Here is a 19752-nt window from a genome sequence, read left to right as displayed (position 1 = left end):
TTTTATTTTCAAACGCAACAGTATTTTTGAAGTATACAATATCATGATTCGTGTACAAAAGAGAGCATTTTATAGAACAATGCGTGTGTCCAGGTGAGGCAATAAAACACAAATTATTTCCATCAATTATTTAATTAATATCGCCTTACTTAGGTACATATTCTTACTGTAGCATCCCCCTGACTAGAACTTTGTTATACAAACTAAAGTTCGATGCCATCGCTCCGCCTGGACACGATATTTATAAAATACGTTACAAATACACGACAGACATTTACATGCAATTGAATAACCATGTTAGTTATGAAAACATAATTCGGAGTAATTGGTAATTTTCCTTTCATCCCCCATTTAAATAAATGCTAAGCTAAAAGCACGTCGATTAACACACGACACGACACTGGGTAAATGGGTTATGATATTTTAGTGTTAGGAAGGTACCAAAATGTTACCAATTCATCTATCTTAGTATTGGATACAAGAACCAAAAGAACATTATAGCAAAAAACGTATTCATATTTTTCAATGTTTTCACATAAAAACAAGATTGGATTTAAAACAGTAATCAAAACATTTGAATTTTGCATACATTGCATTACACGGTAACAATTCGAAAAAATTATGAATACATTGAATTATTCTTTTAAGAAACCATAAAAATAATCGTTATTTGTGTTGACATCAAAGGCGAACAAACAATAACTTGTGATGCAATAAACCTTAGACATAGTGAAATAACTGTGCTCCTCACACCACCATCAAATAAAGAGATACTCTTTAAAGACGAAATATAAGTTAATGGATTGTTTTCAACATATTTTTGTCTACTCTTAGGTATATGAACACCACTTGCACATATCACGAACAGTTGTCACAATACGATGCAAACGCGAATATAAGCCTTACTGCTTTGAGATTAAGTTTATTATTCACAAGAAACAATAATAAAATCAGGGTTCCTAAGAAGAAAATAAATGTTTGAGTATCTGAAGTACCAATATTGATCGCTAGATGGCGTTGTTTAGTCTACGCATAACCATTTATTAATTTTAATTTTAACCATGTTGAAAACAACCCTAGTGCTTAGCAAAGTGCAGCATAGCCCTTAAAACATAACGTAACTAAAATATAATATTAAAAACTATGTTACACAGCTGTGCCAGATATTTGGATATGAACGAGTGGCTGGACCACCGATAAACTTAGTTCCCGCTTTATTATTAATAATAATAATATAATTATGATATATTACCTGTTTCACCACTACATAAGTAGCGGAAATAAAGGGAAGGGTATTGAAATTGGCAGTTGTTTTAGATCACTTTTTTATTGTGTAAAACGCATCGATATTCACATATCATTTACTATTTATAAAATGCAAATGTCAATCATACAATTCAGAGGCATTCGTGATCTTTTTTTGGAAAACAATATAGGAAGTATTATACAATGTATTTCTTGTAACAGTGGTGAAACATGCATTGACATAAATACTTAAATAACTAACAATAAATACTATTACATTTAGCATTATTTATATTCGCCTATTATTATTTATAGTATGGAATTGTATGGAAGCTGTTTCATATTAACATTGCGATACACCAGTAACATTGAAATGCAATAAACCTTTAGTACATAGACATTAATTATTAATATTATAGGTATTTACAGATTTTTTCTAATAAAACCTTTTTAAATCTCACGGTATTGAAATAATCAGCTTAGCTTTATTCACATTAATTCATAAATAGATATACAAAATATATTATATGTAGTTATTATAAGAAAATTCCATTTAAACAGACAGACTAACAAATGAATGACTTATTCTAATAAATACATTTATGTAAGGTCTTACCTTTATCATTAATCCGAAATATTTGAGTTGGTAACAATGTTAGAACAGTTTAAAGATTGTTAAATTATTCCTCCAGTCTAAAAGATGTTAGATGCTAGAACTCGGCTCGCGATCCCGTCCGAAACTAGTCGGGCACTCCCGATAAATACGCGTGAGTAAACCGTTACATCATTTAATAATGTGTTCTTAATTATTTCAAACCATAACAACCATTCCGTTTTAATTTTGAATGGTTCAAAATTATATTTCGGATTAATAAGCAACGACCTTTCTAGGTACAGTAAAGAGTTCCAAAATTGTCGTAGTTAAATATATATATTAGGGACGACATCCCCGCGCCATATTGCAAAGAGTATAAAAATAAGAGTTGGTTCAACCAGACCATAGACTAAATTCGGTTCTACTTTTAAATCAGTCAAAAGAAAAATATTTGTTTTTACAAGTGGATACAAACGGAATGCGATTTAGGTACAGCGTTAATACTTTCCATAGAAAAATAATAATATATTTGCAACCCAACTGCGTATTAGGCCTGATTCGCACGGGAGCTTTTTTAACGCGCGTTAAAAAAGCGTTCAAATAGAACAAATGTATTTCCAAGTACTTGTTCATACGTCTGTGCTTTTAAAACGCGACGCTTTTTTATCGAGTAGTGTTGCATTTTGAGCGCTGGGCGGTGGGGGCTAAAGGGAATGAATAGTCGTATGAACATGCACTTGGAAATGCATTTGTTCTATTTGAACGCTTATTTAACGCGCATTAAAAAAGCTCCCGTGCGAATCAGGCCTAAGTTTATACAATGCAATAGTAAGATAAATAGTAATACAATGACACGACAACACACTACAATTATTATTAGTAAGTATTATAAGTCCACAATAAAGTGTCTCACGCAGTTGGGTTCCTGCATAAACAGTTTGAAAAGGCTAGCCCAACTATGTGGTCCCTGTTATAAGATGTGGGCCGAATATAACGACTACTTCCAAAATTATATTAAAAGAAAACTGCCCTATTTGTATCTGGTAACACTACCAGCGCAAAGGGTTATTTTACAGGGCAACTCAAGACCCCAAAGACATTAAGTAGAACGTTTTTTTAATGATATTTGATTAGTACCAATAATGAACAAATTTTTACAGTATTAGTAAGGAAGTTTTAATTATGTTCAATTCTTTGAATTCAACACAATTATTGAGTGTTGACACCGGCCCACAGTTTAATATCTTTCAACTACAAACAGCTACAATTTGGCTTTACAAACGAGCTCAAAACCTCAAGTTTGGTCCGTCTCACTGTAGAACAACTTACATCTACACATTGAGCTTACACTACATATTTATAAAGTTATTTTTAAACACCAATTTGATATCATTCACAGATTATATCACCAAATGAAGTAATGGAAACTTAGAGGCGACCAGCACCTCGTATTGAAGTAAATATGTTGAAGTTGTAAAAGAGAGATGTTGTATATAACGCCGTCTCCCTTTCTCAACAGAAAGACTTCAAGGGAGTTCAGAATCCCCTGGTCTTATTACTGTGGGTTTTAAGGTTCAGATTTGATATAAATACATGTCGAGCTGAATAAATCTATAAAACGGCGAAAAATATACGTCACCATTTATAATAATATTGAAATATGTTGAATCAAGCACAGGTCAATTGTGATATAATCCATGAACGATCCTAATATAAAAGGAGTGCATTAGCCGCCAGATGGCGCTAGTAGATACAGACACGTATTAAACTATCAATTATTTGTTAGTAATCCATTCGTATATCTTCTATGTAACTTTGTGCTCTAAAATAAAGCCTAATTTTGGTATTCGTTTGAGATTAGATCCACTAGCGCCGTTCGCGGCAGTTTCTATAACTAATGCCTCCATAGTTCTAAGCTATAAGCCTTGAGACCCATCCTTCATCCCGCATAATCTCGACGTATGTACAACCAATATATTTTGACCCCTATGAAATGTATAGTTTAAATAAACACTTAAGTATAATCAGACGGCATGTAGTCACATTATATTTGGTGACACAGGATTATCAGAACTATTGATGCCGTTAAAATATTCTTGGCTATGTTATTTCTGAATAACTGGTTAAATTTTGCTGTTTATAAGGCAGCATAGAACATCAGGTGCTAAGCGCAGCCACAGTTGACTAATGTATTATAGACATCAAGTGGCAAAAGGTGCTAAAAAGTAGCAAATTCTTAAACAAAATGGGTCTTTTTCAAGCTCCACTGTCCTTAATTATGTTTGAATCATATAACTACACTTCAGAGGGACCAACTTACATTGAATTGTATTCACGAATAAAACTTTGATTGGAAATCGCTTCAACATGCTGTGGTTTTTAGAAGTTTTTATTAATTAACTAAAAACAAAAATATGCACAGCAGAAGATAGTTTAAATTGCAGGATAACGATTTCCCTTACTCGCCAAATATATGGTCTATGATTTTAGCCTCCAATGACGCGTGCCTATACAAACTATAAGAATTTTGTATCAAGACACTAGAAGGTAAAATCTTCAAGAATAGAAACTGTTGTAGTAGTAAAAAGCCAAAATGTTATCCTCAATTTACCTTGAAGCTAAACATAGCGTAGCGAAGGCTAAACTAAACGACTTTATCATCCACTTCGCATTCCATTGCGTGTTTTGACCTAGCGCTGTGTAGACCAGGGCTACAAAGCTGAATGTACCCCGCAATGGATGGTGAACACGATACAAGCTTGCTTTCTGTAGTAAGTATTATGATACAGTACGTTACTGCGTGAATTGTGTGGTTGTAGGACTCTGGAGTTGTTGTGAAGGGTTGTGTGTTTATGTGTCCCTGAAAAAAAAATGAAGCACTGTTATTAAAGTATTTATACTTCCGTAATTGTAGAGAAATAGTTTTAAACGCAATATAAACTCAACTTTTATATCTAGGTTTTAAGAAATCAAATTGCAAATAATGTACAGAATCCCCTTGTTAAAAAGATTGTACATTGCTCCGCGTCCGCGGTGCGACCAGACCTTTCCCAAATACATTTTCTTTGCTCATTCACGTGGTATTCAGAACAATATGTCTGTGATAATCAAAAAAGCAACCTACATACTTTCGTCATATTAAAGTTTTTAATATATGTATTTTGTCAAGTCATTTGTGCATCAGCACAAAACAAAAACTACTTTCACAAACTTTCGCCTATAATAAAAATATGAATGTTCTCTTACTTTCTACTCTTGGACCTGGTTGGTGAGCTGTGGTTGGAGTTGTGGGGACTGTCGCTCAGGTCCGAGCTGGAGCTCCTGATGTCACCATCCATCTGGAACATTAAACGCAAGAAATGTCAATAACCAATACCAATATGCGTGAGCAGTTTTGTGGGGCTAGCTTTCAGGATATTTTTTAGAAAAATTAAGTATTCATTGTTATAAATAAATTAAAACGTCTAATGTCAAATAAGACTTATGGAAAGCAATACGCAGCATGGTAAATCCATAACTGCAGCACTTATAATTTAAGTGGTAGACGCTTTCTTCTTTACTAAAAAGATATTGGTAAAATCTCTCTTTAATTAACGTTCGTATTCAAGAACGACATTACGATAAGCTATCAAAGAGTGAACCCATTATAGTGTGAGTAGATAGAATTTAATAGTAAGATTATATTTCCTAACTAAAGTTGAAGAATTCATACCTGTCCAGCCTTGATAGCCTTGTAAGCGATCTGCAGGATGAGCCAGGTCCACACGATGTGCAACACTAGCAGCAGACACAGCAGCGAGTTGAAGATGTAGTACGCGGGGAACATCGGCAGCAGCATCGGGGCGCGGATCGATGTGCTGGAACGAGACAATATACATTACATACATAACATAGACGAAATATTGGTGGCGCCGAAATTTCTTACATATAAACATTATCTGTAGGTTTCTGAGATGATCTATATGCTTGCAATAGGACATATGGTGTAAAGGAAATGTAAGTTTTCTGTCCCGAAATATCAAACGGTTAGGTAAAGATAGTTAGGGGGCAAGAGAAACAGGTCTGCCTGTCTGTTTATAGTGTCATAGTGCCATAATGTCTTCCAGGATAAACCATGCAGCGACAGTAGCAAATGCTACTGGCCCCGCGAATCTCTCCAACGCCACATTATTAAAATTGACCGTTACCCGCATTAGCTATTGTTTGTACTACTTACACAATACTACACACGAGTTGATAGGGTAGTACCGAAAAACAGGAGAATTTGAGAACCTAAAGCAATCCAAGGGGCCCCTTGGCCATATTTGCTACAGGCAATGATGTCTTCGGTAGGTAGGAAGTTTGATTATTAGCGAGTACTAACCTCCATATGAGGTAGAAGGGGTAAATACCGACGCGTGTGCCAATCCACACGACGATCAGCATCAGGAACAGAGCGTCGCACAGCTTCTGGTACTTCGCGTACTTCGAGGCTTTCACAGACTGGAAACAATAGAATCATGTTTAGAAGGTTTACTTATACATACTTCTTGGAGTCTGTCTTTATGAAGTCGTCTTGCGCAAGTTGGTAAAAAAAATCGTAAAAGTAACAATTAAGTGAAGTTCATCATCATCATCCACAGCCTTTATCCTCCCACTGCTGGGCATAGGTCTCCCCTTTTTCGTGCTTCGTGAAGTGAAGTTAATGTTAGGCTATTTCGTTTTATATTTACGCTACTCTTTTCGCGATTAAAGAGCTTTTAATTTTAGACAAGCTACTGTTGTCAAACATACGCTAGATACACGCAAGTACTAAAAATCGCTATTTGCTTTCTGATTCATTCAGAATAGATTAACATTATTGATTTGAGATTCTAATAAAAAAGAGTAACTAAATCTTATAGAAACTTGTGAAACGGTATTTTCTTACGGACTGTTTTTGTTAATCGCCAATCATAAAAACTTACAATGTTGAAACGTCGTGATTCAGTTGCTTAGATCTAGGTCACTTTTTTACAAAGGTTGTTAGATAAACTAGGTTATTTTTTAGTAATCTTAGTGACAAAAAATAGCAGATCCGTTTCTCTCATTGATCGTTTTAGATTTGACGATGATTCGATGTGAGATAAAAGATAAAATCTAATGTAATAAAGAAATATATTATAGTGGAACAAAGCACGTCCACTTTCCCTAAATTCGACTAATAAACTCTTCATACCTCAACGAATATATCAGCACAGTCGTGCAGCAGCAGCACGAGCGTCCCGATCCTGTGCAGGTTGCAGACCCAGCTGAAGGACAGCAGCAGGATGGTCGCGATGTGGTGCACGAACATCTGCCAGAAGTCCTTGCGACGGACGTCCCAGAACTGGGAGATGGTCAGCGACCAGTAGAACGCCGCTGATATCATGTAGTACCACCAGATGTCGTTGGTAAGACCCTGGAATATGATGAAAAGTTTAAGTAAAGGTTGGTTTACGCTATTTTCCATGTAGAGAACCAGTTTTATCCAGTAATGTCCGGTCAAAGTTAAGGGTTAGGTAACAGCAGAGTTGCTACAATAATGTTCTAGCCCGTAATTTTCAAATAAATAAACAGAAGCATAGAAATAATTTTACTAGTAGAAAATCTTGACCGAAGCTTTCCAGACCGAAGAATGTATTACTCTATCATTACTCTGAGCTGTTATTTTCATCTTATGAAAATAGACGTGAAAACCACTTATTAATTCTAACGCAGATGAGTTTCAATCTTCTTTGATTAAATTACTATTAAATATAGCCTTTTATATCTAATAGTAATTTCATTAAAGACTTATAATTATAGAAGGTTACCTTAGTTTATAATAATAATTGCATGTCTGAGCTGAGTATCTTTTGCATTTTATTACAAAACCAAGCACATAAAAGCGCTAAAACAGGCACTACAGCTAAAATTGTCCTTTACAGCGGGGTCAAGATCATTCTAAATGACATAACGTAACGTATAATAAACTGGCATGTTTACCGTTGATTATGGCATACATATTTGTGGTTGTTACAAGGAATTATAGACGATAGTCTCGCTTTACCAGCTGAGCAGTGTACTGTGGCATAGTTTTGTGACACGTCATCTACTCATATATTAATCCCACGACTTACAACGGTTTAATGTAATTTGGGCCAACGTGGTTTCTGAATGGAATTTGTGGGATTCAAAAGATGAATTCCGAAATTTTGGTTACCGGTAGATACAGAAGTGTTTAACGGTCGTTTTAATGTTCTATATCTCCAATGTTTTGGATGCAAAAGATTGAATGCTGACATATTTTGTATGGCGATTTCAAAACTCATAATTTTGTAATTTTTTTGCAAGTTCATACACGTTCATTCACTCATAACAAAGGAATTTGTTATTGAGAGTACTTGAGAGACATATATCGTGTATAAGGCGTAACGTAAATGATTTCACTTCGTTTCAGAGATAGTTTTAAATTAGTCATACAATCTTACGCGGTTTAAGAATCTTATCAGTTGTCTGGTTACCATAACACAAGCTCTGCTTAGCTTGGGATCAGATAACCGTGTGTGAGTTGTCCCAGGATATATTATATTAAAGAATTCGTGGAGATAATCATAATTGTGAGCTTTTCCTTAAATTATTAGATTAAGTTATTTTCCAATTTATAATTTCGTATTACCTCTATACTAAGGAAAATCGCGCTGATAATTAAAGGATTACTCAAGCATACAACAGCGTAAAAAATATCCTGGATAGTCATGACTAGATAGGGTAATTTAGAAGTTAGAACCATAGTTGTAAATAACAAAATTTAGTGTCGATGACGGTATACAATGCTCGATATACGGTTACAACAGTACATACACATACATACATACAGTTTGTGTTGCTAAGTTAAATTGTAGAGTTTGAGTTCCAAGGTTATATTACACCTCATTAAACATTAAAGACTCTTCCAAACAATTTCTTAGCTCGGGCCAAACAGAAACACAACTACTTTATTGATTGAGTTAATTATATATAGAATTTCCAAAGACAATTAGATTAATCAATAAATTTGACTGAGGCTTACAATTTCCACTTTCCTTTTTAAATATTTTTTACAGGTCGCTTAGTAAGTATCACACACAAGTTTCTTACCTCTAATGCAGGTAGCTGACGCCTTGGATTAATAGATAGGCTAATTTTATCCTAGTTCGTTAAATGAGATAATGTTTTTTTAACTATAGCAAAACCTGGTAAATTAAAGCTAATCAATTTTAGTAGCCCTTTTTGGTCTTATTTGGAGTTACCAAATAATTTAGTTAATACACAATTGTCCGATTTAGATTTCTTAACATACCCTAACACTTTAAACATTAAATTTTAAATGCAGACGATAAAGCCCTAGATAGACGGTATCTAGGTCTTTATCATCATCATTATCAGCCCATATTCATCTATTGCTGGACATAGCCCTCCCCAATTGCACGCCAGCGAGATCTATCTCCAAAATAATCTTTGCCACGTACCTGATGAGGATACCCGATATAACACTGGTCGATGTCCCACAGCCATTCTTTATCCCAGAGCGTGTACAATCCGAAGGTGAAGTTACAGATGTAGAAGACGACCTTCCAGGCGTTCTCGCTGAACTTCACGAGGGTGGAGGGCTTGTCCTGGCCGCGACGGAGGCGCCACCAGCGCTGGACCTCGCGCTCAGAGATATCGAGCTTCTTAGCTAGGAGTGCCGGCTGGAAAGGGGAGAAAGACGGTTAACAATGTCTGAAAGGTAGATAGTAAAAGAGGTTTTTATAAATAATGTATCATTTGTTTAGCTGTTTTCTCTGCACACCTAAGGCACTTAGAATGCAGGGTGATTTTGACGTTAGAAAATTAGTACTTTTAGTAACCTATTTTGAATTTGGCTTAGACTAAATTATACTGAATAAAGGTGTTATTTTTAATCGCATAGTGGATTCTAATCGCATAAGGTATTGCGTTCGTATGATAGCATCGTGATAGTTTGAGGGATGCTTAAAACACAAAAAAGGAGGAGGGCTGTGTATTTGTATATTAATTTTACTTTACAAAATGTGAAAATTGTTATATTTTAGTCACTTATTTTTACAAAGTAACAACTAAACAAAAAAGACAGCAATAAAACTCTACAGTTAATTCATTACCCATTACCTACGATTTTCTGAAATTGTTTACATTAACGTAACTAGATAAGGCTGATACAAATTCAATTACCAAGTGGATAAGTGTTTATATTACACGAAAATAATTAAGTAGATAATATATACTTGAAACAAGTTTGTTTGCTATTCAGTCTTCAGAAAGATAAGTCTTTACTTATATTTGCTTGTTGTCATGTAAGTTTCAGGTCGATTGACTCATTAACAATTGAACAACACATGGAATGTTTATTGATCACTTTACAGACTTACTAACCCCTTCTTTAACAAAAACGATTTTTTTGCGCGAATTTAAGCCTTGTGTCGCGAGGGATTTAGGAAACATTCTAGTCACATGCACAGACGTTCAAACTCAGAACAAGCATTTGTGAATCACAAAAATGCTTTTGCCTTTTGGTGTGTGAGGATCGACTCACGACATGTCGACCACAGGGATTGGCGTGGTGGCATTTACCATGCAATCCGTGCCGTCATTTAGTGTATGCAGTCTTGGGCTTCGCAGGCAAGGAAAAAGGGATGTGTTTAATAAATTTTGTGGTAGGCGTAGAGTTAAATAAACAAGTACACGCAGAACAGTGCAAAGCGGAAAAAATTAAGATTTAATCATACGCTGATAAACTTTATATTATATTATTATAGATATTACATTTAAGGAAAGAGCACACTAATGCGCAAAATTTACAATCAATAATTAGGTACCACATTCCTGAAACAGGTATAATTATTTAAAAATATCGTACGATGTAATTCGAGACTGATAACGACTGATAAATATACCAAGTACAAATACTCGTCGAGTGTAATTGATAAAAGTATAATCCCTCTGTATAAACACGCCTATTTAATAAATTTATTGCACGACTGACCGTGAAGTATTATTTATTATCAGCGGTACATTTTTTGTAGATACAAGGTCGTGAAATAGGGCTGTACTCCTAAATATTTCGTTACTATACAAGACAGGGTCCATATTGTTCTCAATTATGTATAACATGTATGTATACTATGGCCTTACGGTTCTATGCAAGGATTTTTATGCACTAGGTGCAGGTTCGATCCCAACGCAGGAAAAGTAACAATGTGACTTTTTCAAAGTTATAAGTATTCATTGCATTCTCAACTGATAATCGCTGAAAACATTAATATTAGGATCTGAAATCACCAACCCGCAGTTATCTAGCGTGGTCATCAAATGCTCAAACCTTCCTTATACGGGTGGAGGGTTGTGCCCAGCAGTGGGACGTATTTAGGCTGATATTGTTTTTATTTCTATTATAGTATACAAGACTCTTGAATTTGTGGAAATAAGGCAGCAGTTGACGATGTAGAGCTGGTTCTCTTTTCCACAGTGCAGTGTTACTTTAAGAAACACTGGTAGGTGACGGGATTGATTGAATGATTGACTCATCTACATTATAATATTAATTCATATTTCACACGTTTTTTAGTAAATATTGATTAAAATTATCACTTCATGAATACTACGTTACTATTAAGTAAATTTGTGATTCATTTGCAAGTGTGACTCATACTTTCATTAAAGATTGGATCGATAATATTAATTGATATAATCATCAATGATTAATTTTAATGTAACACGCGATGAGGCACGAAGTTCAGTAATTAGTCACTCGATCAATAACTTTATCTATAGACGAGAACATCCGAGGGGCAAAGTTCAGCCCGCCCGCCCTATGTACGGTGGTCTTACTCATTCAGTATTCAAGTGTGTCTACGATTTTCTTAAATTTGAACCTTAAAGTACTTAACACTCTAGAGTTAAGCCAGTATTATTTTTTAATTATGACGACAGAATATAAAAAGGTATAAATATATTAAATTCGTCAATTATAATTGCTCGCGATTTTCTTCAACTGCATCTTGATCATCTTACATTTGCCTGGCTAATGACAAAATACGTATCCAGAAATGAGCATCATTAAAAAATAAAATAGAAAATTACCCAACAGCCGGATCAATATAAAAAAAACCAAATAGACCATCCATCGAGGAAGGTTTTAGGCTATAAAACATCACGCTGCGACTAATAGGAGCGAAGATACAATGGAAAACGTGGCAAAAAAGGCGAAAATATTCATCTTCCGTTCAAAAATTAGTAACTTATATCTTCTAACCACGCGGACGAAGTCGCAGGCAACAGCTAGTATGTTATAAGTTGAATTGACTATACCTGTTTAAGTTTCGACGAAGTCTGGTATATTTTCTCGAGCTTCGGGTTATTCGGTGCCCTTCGTGGTTTTGTGTTCTTAATGCCTAAGTATGTACCGAATGGAGCGATGACTAACCTGAAAATAACACAGTAATTATTAGTTTAACAGTTTTAGTTTCGAGCTGTCTCATGACCGTGGGACGTTTCATGTTTTGTTATATTACATTGTATTGTTATATTAGTGTTAGAAAGTTAAATATAACACATTGATTATAGTAATAGCCTCCTAGGAGACTGCTGCGGTTCTGGAAGGAGTTGAAATGGCAGGATTGACAGTCTCCAAGAACATCCCTACGAGCAATTGGTAAATTTGGAGCGTAAGTGCGTAAAAGGGGAGCCCTGTAGACCTGAAATATTTTCAGGTATGCCAAGCCTAGTCAAATTCCTACGGGCGGGTTAAACTCTGTCACCAGGTAGTAACAAACATACTATGCTATTCGAGTTTTACAAAAATCGAATTACAGCGTGGAAACAATCTGATATCTAGATAATCTATGATAATACACGCAGATGCATGTACATATTTATCATTAACTTTTATGAGAATATAGCCTGAGAATTAAAAATGTATTATTTTAGACGGTACATTCCTACGTCAACAGTAAAAACCTATTAGCTTCGACCTTCTTTGTAACCTTTGCATTTTCTTTACTTGAACGCTCATTATTTTCGCAAAAAAAAGCAAATAACTATAGCCAGTTGTTTTTGCTAAAATAATTATAAAACTTATGTTCTTTTTAAGCTGAATTCTTTTACTTTTTTAAACTTTAATACTCCGAGACAAAACCACTTGGTCTCAATAAAACGCCATCTGTTGCGTTTCTTATCTTAAGAGATAACGGGAAACATCTAAAAGAGTACTATTTTGATAACGTGACGTTACGTAAAATCACATGCATTTTATTTTTAAAGGTCACTTATTTATATTTTGTTAGCTGTTCATGGTTCTTTGCGCTTATCTGCATATTATTTGATTGGCATAAACATAGGTATGTTTCACTTAAGTAAACAATAGATAACCATCTTTAGATAGTATGTTGAGATATGAATTTCATGACACACTAAAACTACTGTTTTACATTACAAGGCTTCGTCTGAAATGCGTCATTTTCTGTGTAATTTGAACATGGTTGTAAAAGCGGGCAAATCTTTCTTATTTTTTCTCCTTAATTATATATTTTAACTTCTTTTGGCATATTAGACTTTGTTATGAGAACTATTAACCGTCTCACTTTTCGTCTTATTAACGTATTTTCTCGACTTGTACATGCATCCCGACCACAATCCTTCTTACCAGATCATAGCTCTTAGTATATCCCTGAATAAAAAATACCGTCGAATTGAGAACTTCCTCCTTTCTGAATCGGTTGAGAATACTAGATTTTCTTATCTACCATATATAACATTATCATGTACAGAAATAAAGAACGCTTGCACAACACAGTGAGTGCACGCGAACGTTGCTAGGTACACCATAATTTCCAACATTTACATGAAATATGAAACACTAGTCAGAATTCTGTCAGGGTCGAACAACCGTTCAAAAACCGATTAAGGGTTATTTTTCAAGGTTAAAATCGTTACTTTATGACTTTATGTTACTAAGGCAATGATTCTTATCGAATGGAGAAAGAATATATTATGTTTTATGGCCGTCGCGTCGTGGACTAAGAATGGATTTAGCTTGTTTTAAGGCAACTCCCTCGGGGTATCACAAACATTCAAGTCACATGCACAAATACACACAGACGCTTAAACTACGCGGGAATCCAACCCACGACAAGTCGCGCACAGAGGGTTTGGCGAGTTCACCTCAACTACCCAGTTATCAGTGCCTATTTGTGTGCACGTATTGATGGTTGTGGCCCAATGTGTCTTGAAATAATTGGTCTTTTTTTAATTTATTTTCTAAGAAATTACTGATAAACGATGAAAGAAATCATCTTGATGAAACCTGGATTCCGTATATTGGAATGCAAACTCGCAATGATCATATAAGACATAGTAAATATGGTAGTGACCAATGTTTTAGCCTTCTTAATATGAGGTTTGGGAAGAGATTTTTACCAGCAGTGGTACATTTACAATCTGGTATAATCTATACTAATATATAAAGCTGAGGAGTTTGTATGTTTGAACACGCTAATCTCAGGAACTACTGGTTCGATTTGAAAAATTCTTTTTGTGTTGAATAGACCATTTATCAAGGAAGGTTATAGCCTATAAAACATCACGCTGCAACTAATAGGCGCGAAGATATAATGGAAAATGTGGAAAAGACGGGGAAAATTCTAACCACGTGGACGAAGTTGCGGGCAACAGCTAGTTTTATATATTTTTCTGCTGAAGTTTGACATTAGGCTTCCCCTACTTTGGCATTTAGTAAACGTGATTTACTGCCCACCTGACTAAAGCGATGGTCATTACGTTGGCTCCGTCCGCTGTTGTAGGTGTGTACCCAAACCTTGAGCTTTGTGTGACTCAAAGTTACATACTTGGTAGGTACTTATTTCTGAGCGTGCTAATTATTATTTGGCACCTTATGAAGAGTTCCATCTTCATGTTGATACAATTATATGGTTTAGGATTAGGTCCTCTGAATCGGCACAATTACACAATTTCGAAAAATGGTATGAGGATTTTTGATTGAAAGACAAAGTTAAGAAGATTCATACGGCCATTCCTCGTTTATAGAAGCCTAGCTGTTGAACGCGACTTCGTCCCCGTGGGTAGAAGATATAAGTTATGATTTATACCTGCCCCTGTTTTTTTTTTTCACATTTTCCATTGTATCTAAGCTCCTATTAGTCGCAGCGTGATGGTTTATAGCCTAAATCCTTCCTCGATAAATGGTCTATTCAACACAAAAAGAATTTTTCAATTTGGACCAGTAGTTCCTGAGATTAGCGCGTTCAAACAAACAAACAAACAAACTCTTCAGCTTTATATATTAGTATATATAGAGTATAAATTAAGGGTATAAAATCAGCGCCTAATAGAACAAAATCCTCATTCACTATCTTATTGTGTACAAAGCCCTATAACCAGTATAAAACAAAATCAATGGACATTATTTATTCATCCAAACGGGTCATTGTTAGTCACAAAGGTAGTTACTACCAAAAATGGGAAGTAATTTTCTCATCGTTTCCGCAATAGAAAATTGCTTCGCGTTTTATAATCATAACACGTTGCACGCTCCAAGTCAGCCGCATTCGTAACGACTCGTTATAACTTAAAATTCGAACGAACAGCTAAATATGCCGCCGAAATTGACAGTTGAATAACTGTCAAATTCGGCGGGAAGATTTAAATGTCTAAAGTCAACTTTTAAGCTATTTCTTCTTCTGGTTTCGATATAGGAAATATTAATGTATTTTTTTAGCCACCGACTTTAATTTTGTCTAGGCATACGAGGCTTAAATAGTATCAAAATTAACTCATTAATTAATAATTTTACATTAATTAGCATAGAAATTCTTGGTATTAGTATATTCTCTTAGGGATACCATATTTTTGCCATCAGTTAAACCATACTTAGACTGACTTTATTAAGCCTGTACTGTAAAATAACAAGCTAAACGGATGAAAAAACAAAAGTTATTTCTAACTGTACCCCAAATTCCGGACCACAGAAAACTGGTCACATTAGTTTTTATTATCGCCTAAATAAAGATACAGATACTCTCTTAAAGCATTTATTAGCATAGACAGTGCGTGCGGTCGTCGTCATCTCCGGTAACCTCGGTCAGGGCCGAAGCTAACTTAGGATCGGTACAATCGTCTGTATTATGAATGAACACCACGCCTGTATGACCTACATTCTGTTGCGTTGGTTTAACTACCATCGGAGATCGAAAACGATAATATAATTTATTCCTACGGGCTATGACGTACATACACGAAATTAATCGTGTTTCAGATGAGACCCGAAATGAAATTTGATTCACAGTTTAAGACCAAAAAAATGTAGTTGCGAGATCAACATAGATACAATATCTTGTAAATCTGAAGGAACGTTAATAACATGTAAATCGACGACAGTTCAATTAAAATATAAAATTATTATGTATTAGGCATTACGTTACATCGTAAAAATAATTTATTCTCGACGACAAAGACAAATACTGAAAAGAACCCTGAAACTATTGTTCTGTGTGAACATAATTTAAAACAAGAATATAATTATTTTTCAGGTAATTTTCGAGAAGGCTGCATATGCAAATGCCTGTACTATTAAAATCTTAATTTATGACTTAATGTTGAAGCGAGATGGCATGATGTCTCGCTTTTACCATTGAAAAAATGAGCATTTCAGAGATCATAGTATGTAAGTTGTAACGTTGTTACTTTTATGAATAGGACAGCATATTGAAATTTTTAGCTTGTTCTACCAAATATTTTTGTAAAGTAGGTATGGTATGTACCATCCACAATATTTTTCCTGAACAAATAATCAAGAGATTTAGGTTGCAAACTGCAATTAAGTATGTATAGTATTTGGTGGTTTAGGTAAGTACGGAAAGTATTTATAGGTTTTTCAAAACAATTTACGTTTTATATGTTATTTTTAACGTTATTGCGTAAACTAAACAGTAACTTAAACTGCAATAAAAGATTAGGCAATACTTAAACTATTGTAAATATAAAACTAAGGCAATAAAATCAGAAAGTTACAATATTGCAACATTAACAGCTATAAAATTGGAAGTTTGTGTTGTATTTCATAAGGCTTCCTTGTGAAACCAGTGTAGACATCCGTGTAATATGAGGGAATCCATACAATGTGCTGGACCCTGCAGTTTACTAAATAGCACAGAATTTGAATAAAAATAACAATTGTTTATGAGGTTTTTAGATACGTTAAAAACAGAAATTTACCTAGCATATTACTTTTTTTTTATCTAAAAGTTTCTGATAAATATGACTCGAAATCCTTTTAGAAATCTTCACATTGCTTGTTTCTATTTACTCCAACTTTAATGTAAGTGTAGGTTAACACAACAGCAATATTAGTTATCTATAAAGCTGTTTCTGTCTAGCAATAAACACAACATAGTAATAATTTATTATTAAAATGCATAAATCATAATGATAGCCAAGTTATTGACTCCGGTCACAAGGGCAGTCATGTCAACTCAATTCACACCAATGAGCGTAGAGTAACTGACACAGATAGTCATAATAAATAGATAAGTGAGGCATACAACAATTGATGTTATCATAATCAATATAATTGATAACAGATACTTCAAACATTATGATTCAACATTTGGGACATCTCTATATTGCATTGAGTACGGATTTGTATGTCAATGTCAGGCTTTTAAAGCTTTTGAGAGCTATTTTAATAAAATAAAACAACAAGACATTTCAATGTGAATTTCTTGAATGTAAGAAGACTCAACACTTAGACACAATATTTTAATAGCATGAACTAAATTGCTTATGTGTTTTATACCAGGAATTTAATTAAGAAATTTAAATGATGATGAACTTGGCCAGCCAACTTAGTTTTAAATGCCTGTAACAACACATTTGACCTCACAAACTAAAGGCCAAGTGAAACTAATTAATAAAACCATCTGCTGGATAGACAATATTCAATTTCCCATTTCTTCTACAAACATTTTTTTTTTATTCTTATAATTGGTCTTTTACAAACAGTGTTAAAGAAATAAGGAGAATGGTGTTTTTTTTTTCATAGTGGCATATAGCATGTCGGTCCCAAATCATTTGAATATAGAACAGTTCATTTTTACCGTTACCAATCTCTGTTTACACATTGATAAGTGAAACATGTGATTTTATTAACATGCCAATGTTAAAAAGTTTCTTATCTCTACTCGTCACAATGTCAACAACATAAATAAAGAAGTCTTGTTATGAGTGATTTATTTTCTTATACTTTATTTGTTTGCATTATTAATAACATAAACAATAAGGTTAAGGGACTAATTAAACCTTATTATTACTTTTAGGTGTGTAGAATGTTAAGTGATGATTTTTAAGAGAATTTTATGAGTCAAGAATTTTTACCCAGACATATCAATTATAGTACAGCAATTCATGGGGCTATGTTAATTATGACTCAGTTCAAAACATGATGTTTTAAAGTTTGTACTATAAAAAAGCCGAGAAAGCTAATATGAACCATAAATAATATACACTTTGTTGCATGAATCAGAAGTCTTTACTTGTAACATTTATTACCTTAATATATTATGTTGTGAGGAAAACATTGAAATAAATTGTCTGTATGGGTACATCAGGGGAATTATTAAGGATAATACTACTGAATTAGGATTGCTTATTTATAAGACAATTATAAGAAAGGAGGTTTTCAATTAAATTTATTTTTTAAAGGAATGATTGAAGTTTTTAATAAAACAGGTTGTCAATGATTAAATAACCCAGAGTAATGTTAAACAGTTTTGGCTGTATGAGGTCATACCTACTTCCTGTAGTAGATAGAATAACTAAAAATTACCAACACTGAACACCTACACTAATCATAGGATTGTCTAAGTAGGTCTCAAATGTAATTTAAGTATAAGTGAGTTTAGTATGTATGTTAGGTTCATTAAAATCATATATTTATGGGATTTTTTTCTCCAAAATTGAGAAAAATATATAACTTAGAACAGAATTTCATGAAATTCATTTGTTATAATAAAATGGTTATCACCTGATTATGGCTATTTTAGAGACAAGAGCAATAAAGATATGCAACACGTTTAAAGATATAAAATTACCTAAGCATATTTAAAATTCGTGCATTTCGGAAACGGATTTTTATTACTTTCTTACAAGTCTGACATAAACGTAATTAAATGGATATCAGCTACCATTTTCAAAGCGATTTTAATTCATGCTTCATAGAGTTACATTAAAATTTATTTGAAAAACGAACACGATCAATTTTTTACTTGTCACACGATACTTGCCTCACGCGATATCGTACGATTAGGTTATCACACTGAACGTTATACATCACGGTATAGTCTTACATTAACATAAATAGAATGTTTGCAATTACTTACTTCTCTAACACGTAGCGCAGGAATATAAACACCAATGCTAACGGTATAGGATAGAAAACGTGCGTATGATCGGTGTAAACCACCGCCTTATCGGGCCCAGGAGCGATGTCTGACCATGTCGTATTAGGCGGTAACCACACGTCTTCATTCCAAAACTTGTCGAGGAAATACTTTAACATACTTGACACTGAACTTTTGTTTTGATTACTATTTTAATTTTAATCCAATTATATTTATTATGAGTTTACAATGTGTACGAGCACCTCACGGCTTCATTGAGAAAAAGTGACAGTTAAAATTATTGTTGCCATATAATATTATTAAACTACCAACTGTTCCGACGACTGCTATACTGAAACCATTTAAAAAATTAAATTAAATTGTTGATGATAGAAATAAGTAATTAAAATTAAAGATAATTATAATCGTAATACTATAGAGAAATAGATCACACTTGATAAGATTTACTAGTAGTTTTGA

General features: G+C 34.0%; 1 protein-coding gene across 1 annotated transcript; it reads right to left on the bottom strand.

Annotated features, from left to right (window-relative positions):
• Positions 1 to 113: 113 nt before the first annotated feature.
• On the bottom strand, positions 114 to 19568 carry LOC113502772 (ceramide synthase 5-like). The gene is made up of 8 exons (XM_026884451.1): positions 19273 to 19568; positions 12191 to 12305; positions 9331 to 9552; positions 7038 to 7259; positions 6204 to 6322; positions 5553 to 5697; positions 5087 to 5178; positions 114 to 4700 (listed from the first exon to the last, which is right to left on the bottom strand). The coding sequence occupies exons 1-8, from the start codon at positions 19449 to 19451 to the stop codon at positions 4691 to 4693; spliced, it is 1104 nt and encodes a 367-aa protein (XP_026740252.1). The 5' UTR covers positions 19452 to 19568; the 3' UTR covers positions 114 to 4690.
• Between the last annotated feature and the right edge of the window lie 184 nt (positions 19569 to 19752).

This window comes from Trichoplusia ni, chromosome 18 (genome assembly GCF_003590095.1).
Source record: "Trichoplusia ni isolate ovarian cell line Hi5 chromosome 18, tn1, whole genome shotgun sequence".
NCBI lineage: Eukaryota > Metazoa > Arthropoda > Insecta > Lepidoptera > Noctuidae > Trichoplusia > Trichoplusia ni.
This window is presented reverse-complemented; position numbering and strand designations above follow the sequence as displayed.